Source organism: Citrus clementina, unplaced genomic scaffold (genome assembly GCF_000493195.1).
Source record: "Citrus clementina cultivar Clemenules unplaced genomic scaffold, Citrus_clementina_v1.0 scaffold_1, whole genome shotgun sequence".
NCBI classification, from domain to species: Eukaryota; Viridiplantae; Streptophyta; class Magnoliopsida; order Sapindales; family Rutaceae; genus Citrus; species Citrus x clementina.
In genome coordinates, this window is record NW_006263303.1 from 14,025,556 (window position 1) to 14,031,132 (window position 5,577).

The 5,577-nt window shown below is 32.2% G+C and overlaps 1 protein-coding gene across 1 annotated transcript; it reads left to right on the forward strand.

The window, feature by feature from the left end:
- The first annotated feature begins 702 nt into the window (after window positions 1-702).
- Window positions 703-1,506, forward strand: LOC18056093 (probable calcium-binding protein CML27). The gene has a single exon (XM_006451569.2). The coding sequence runs from the start codon at window positions 792-794 to the stop codon at window positions 1,281-1,283; it is 492 nt and encodes a 163-aa protein (XP_006451632.1). The 5' UTR covers window positions 703-791; the 3' UTR covers window positions 1,284-1,506.
- Window positions 1,507-5,577: the final 4,071 nt, after the last annotated feature.

Here is a 5,577-nt window from a genome sequence, read left to right on the forward strand (position 1 = left end):
ACTATCACAAAATTTTAATATATTCTTTACACGACTTTTATTTTTAAACTTGTATCAATCAACTACTTTGATATTAAAAATAACTATTTTACTCATAAATAAATTAAAAAACTATTTTATTATATAAAATTTTAAAAAATAAAAAATTATAATTATAAGAATACCTCTAAATTTAATAAAATAAATACCCCTAAATTTAATAAAATAAATACCCCTAAATTTAATAAAATAAATAAATAAAATTATAATTATAATTACAAAAAATTAACATGATAACTTTTAAATAAAATTATAATTATAAAAAATTAACATATTGGATTTGAGATTTTTTATTTTATTAAATTGAAGAGTATTCCTGTAATTATAATTTTTTATTTTTTAAAGTTTTGGAGAATAAAATGATCTTTTAATTCATTTAAAGATAAAATAGTTATTTTTAATGTCAAATGAGTTAATTGATACATCTTGAAAATAAAAGTAATGTAAGAAATATGTCAAAATTTATATATATATATATATATGTATGTATGTATATATAAACAAAATAAAAATGATGTACAGATAATTTTCCTCAATAATAAAATCGAAATACCAAAATTGATGATAATTTGGTCAAAGAGAAAACAATTAGGGACCTTTTTGATATAATATGAATGGCTATAAATATGCTGATCTGATGTGGCCTTTTTACGATATATAAATACGGATACCTCTCCACTTTGATCTCTCTTCTATATCGTGTCTCTTAAATTATCTTTTCCCCCAAACAGAACAAAAGAAAAAGAAAAGCAATGGCAGCAACAACGGAGGCAGATTCGAATAGGAAACAGCTAATAGTGAGCCGGGAGGAGATGCAGAAGATCTTCAACCAGTTCGACGCGAACAAGGACGGCAAGATCTCGCTGACGGAGCTGGCGACCGTTTTGAAATCAATGGGATCGAGCTACAAAGAGGAGGAGCTCGTCCGCGTCATGGAGGATCTCGATACCGACAAGGACGGATTCATCAGCCTGTCGGAGTTCGAAACGATCTGCCGGACCTCCTCTGGTGCCGCCGGCGAGGCCGAGCTCCGCGAGGCGTTTGATCTCTACGATCAGGACAAGAACGGCTTGATTTCGGCGGAGGAGTTGAATTTGGTGTTGAACAGGCTCGGAATTAAGTGCTCGGTTGATGGATGTGTGGCGATGATTAAGCCGGTGGATGCCGATGGTGATGGCAATGTGAATTTTGAAGAGTTTCGTTCGATGATGACTACTTCTCTTAAACCTGGTCCTGCGCCGTAGATTTTGGTTTCGACGGTGATTCGATGGTCGGCCGTACCGATATTAACTTGCGTCCGTTTATAGGCTGTCGTTTTCCTCCGTGCCTACTTGTGTCTACTACTTTTAATGTTAATAAACTCTGATGCATTTTCAATGGTTTAAAAATTGGCTTACGATATTAATTTGACTGTACGGTCTCAATGAATCGATGAGTTATGATCACGAGTTGATACAGAGAAAATAATTGTTTCTGTTGATCGAATTAAATTCTCAAAATACAAAACAAAATAAAATAGAATACCAAAGGAAACCGAAATATAAATAGAAGTAGAAGTTTTAATTGATTTGATTGATGCTGATTCGCAATTTGTTAATTGAATTGGTGACCCTGGTTATAGCGTTTTGAATTCTGAATTTCTATAAATTTCATTGAGCAGAAATTAAAACATCTGTTCAACTTTCCCAAAAGAAAAATAAAAAAGCAAAATTCGAAGAACGGGACTTTGATTTGTGAGATTTTGTTGACTGCTTCAACTTTCAAAGTTGGTCAGAGAAATAAGTTGATTAGAGTAACATGAATAGGCAATAGAAGCCGAATATTAGTTAATTTTATGCAGAAATGGTCTCATTAAGCCGACTTCAAGCTTTGTTATGGGACTTTTTAGAATATTATGGAATAGGCAATAGGCAATACCGACTTGTATCTCTTGCGCTTACATGAATTTGATGAGTTCATCATATTACATTTACATTAAAATAAAATATTATGGAAGAAATTAACTTTTATTGAAACTTAAATAATTTAAGTACTAATAAGAATACTTATTATATACTTTATTATTAGAACAAAAGCAGATTGAGAATATGATGATGAAATAAATAATCAATCCGAATGTTGAATATTAATCACGTTGCTTTCACACAAACATTCTATTTTTGGATTTGAAGCGAAAGAGGAATGTGGATTAGGGTTCATCGTTTTTTTTTTTAAATTTATTTTAATTTAATGTAACTTGTATTTATTGGTAATTCACTTTATAGTTATTTTATGTAATATAAAATTTTTACAAGTGGATTTAAAAAGTATTTTTGTAGGTTCAAAAAGCTTTACCCTAAAAAGTGGTATCCATTAGTTGTGTATCAATTGTTCACCCAAAAAACATAGTTACCCTTATAAATTGATAGTATTTTTTATAACATGGTACATTTTCAATGGATTTTTTTTTATTGTTATTATTAATTCATGCACCCTTATTGTTATTTTTATTCATTCACCCTTTGAACTCAAAACCTAAGTCTCAGGAAGATCGCTCTTTATCACTAGACTAGTCCTTAGCTTCAATGATCCAACTTATTAAATTTACTCCTAAAAATGATTTCATACAAATTTATCTATTTTAATCATAATATAATGAAATAAATTTATTCAAGGTGTGGATAGTACAATTTATCAAACACTTAGCCTTTTTTTTTTCTTTTTTTGGGTTTGTTTAATTTCATCAGCCACAATACTCTCGGATTGTTCTTAAATTATCTGAAGACCTAATGTACATAAAGATCAATCTTCTTAATAAGTAATTAATGAATCTAGTGAAATAAATGTACTTGTAACAACAGTAATGTATGTATCCACATTCTCGTTGAGTTTGGATAGAGTTAGGACTACTTGATAGGTGATATTCCCTTGTTGGATCCTAGGTACCCACAAAGAAGTCAGGTATTCTCTAATCCTTAGGGACTGATCATGCCTATGCGTCTCTTTAGAACCACTATTTGAGGTGCTGTCGCTTTTACTAGCATATGACTGTTTAGGCCTGCTTGAAGAGAAGGGTAATTAATTAGAGTAAGTTCATTGATTTATGAGATAAGTTGTCCAAAATGTAATAAAAGTCTTGTCACATAAACATTAGGAGGAGAGAATCGAGGAGAGGAAAGTAATTTAAATTCTATTTTTATTTCTATTATTTAATTGTACAAAATATATAAGAATTTAATTTTCATTAAAATTTAATATCCATCATAATATAGAATTTGAATTCCACACCAAGGAGTAAAAAATTTAAATTCCTCTTATATTGAAAAGTAAATCTTTCAAAAATATCCTTCAATTTTTTAACTTGTTTAATGCCTTTAATAATTATTATTTATAAATTTATTTATCAATTTCATATTAATTAAATTTAATGAATAATTTGAGAAACTTAATAAAATAATTGAACTTATTTATTTATTTAATATGAAAATATAGAAATATAAATTAACTATCATCGGAACTCCACTAGACAGTCGTCGGACCACTGCCAAAAAGTCGCCGAAACTCTGCCAGCTAATCGTCGGAACGCTGCTGAAACTCTGCCGAAAAGCCGCGGGAGCGCGGAGCGCCATTGGACGACCATCAACTGCTACGATAAAGTCGCCAAAATTCCGCCAAAAAGCCGCCAGACTCCTATCGACCATCGCCGGAACTCTGCCGAACAATCATCGCACCGTCACCGGACTACTGTTTTAATATATATATATATATATATATAATTGTTTTAAGATTTTTTTACATTAAAAAAATTTGGTATTGATATTAAATAATATTTCATTACTAATATAGATAATTTAATATTTAAGACAAAGGATAAATACGTCCAAAGAAAATAATTGTGATCAAATTTTATATCAAACCAAATAATTAAATTTAATTTCACTATTCTCCTCCACTTCTTCCTTCTTCCTTCCTTTCTATTATGCTCTTTTCCTCTCCTCTCTTTTATTCAAATCAAACATGTCCTTAGGAGTTGGCTTTGGAGGAGGGAGCAAAAGATAAAAGCATTGTGATACCCTATCTCTTTTATCAATATTCCCTTACGCGCTTTTCCACATCCTAAGAAGGGGCTCCGGGGCCCCAAGGAACAAATGGAATGTATTTTTCCCGTAATGAGGTTCCCAACCTATCTTCTTCCTAAGACACGTGGCATTATATTATATGCCTTAACAGTTAAGCATCAATAATATTGGCAATCTAAAAATGTTTCCTCAACGAAAGTAGTAGAATATTAATATTTCAAAGTAGTTTCAGATTTTCTTAAGCAAACGTGAGTAAATGTCTAACATATTCATTCTTAATGTTCCTAAAAAGATATGTCTTTGAAAAGTCTGTGGAGATATTTGCAATGACGTAAATCATTTTGAGTCCATTTCAAGGTCAAAGATGTTGGCATGATGAATCTTCTTATTATAGCAAATTTGAAGACCCAAATTCCTTCGAGATGGAGATGGGCGACGGTTAGTTTTATCTAGAACCTTTTGCAATGTTTCCAGAGATTTCAAATTTGAATCTCGCTATTCCTTTCTTTCCTTCTCTTTTTGATTTTCAGTCCATTCAAACTAAATTAGATTACAACTCCTCACAAATTGTTAAATGGAATTCATCCAACCAAACAATTAAAAGATCGGGTTGTTAAAGAAATCTTTACAAAATTCACGGATTCCAACCAACACCAAGCTCTGATACCAGTTTGTTATGGCAAACGTGCTTAGACCAAACTTCTTTGAGTCTTAGAACTAAGCAACTCAAGACACCAGAAATGATAAATGCAAGATTAGATACGAAACCACAAGAAAACACAGAGCAAAATCAAGAACTCTCAAACAAGCCAAGAATCTAACGTGGTTCAGCTCCACAAAGGAACCTACATCCACGGCTGCAAATGCCAGCAATGGGCAGAGAATTTATTTGATCAAGAATGGCTGGTTACAAAGATTTCACAATGCTGATTACAAGCTCTCAAAGCTAAACTTTTCTCTCTTGTAATACAGCAGTCGTATCTCTCTCTCTCTCTCTCTCTCTCTCTCTGTAATGAGCTTCAGAAAACAGCATATATCCTTGAGACCCCTCTCACTGATATGAGCTAGTCTCATGTGCCAGAGCTTGGTTTTATCTCTGGTCACACTAGCTGAGATTCCTTGCATAGATGAGGAACCAACTAGTATGTACAGCCCATTCTTTCTAACCCCTTTCATTACAATTTTACCTTGATCAAAGATCTGTATTTCTCCATTTTTTGCCTTAATGGTACAGCCTGATTGGTCAACCATTCCTAGAGATATTAAGTTTCTTTTCAGATCAGGGACATATCTCACTTGGTGCAAGTCTCTAGTGACACCATCATGCAACTTCAAGCTAATGGTTCCTATTCCAGCCACCTTGCAAGCTAGGTTATTTCGTAACAATACCTTCCCTCCATTTACACTTTCAAAGGTCTTAAAGAAACTCTTATTTGGACACATGTGGAATGAACAACCAGAGTCCAGAATCCACTCACCA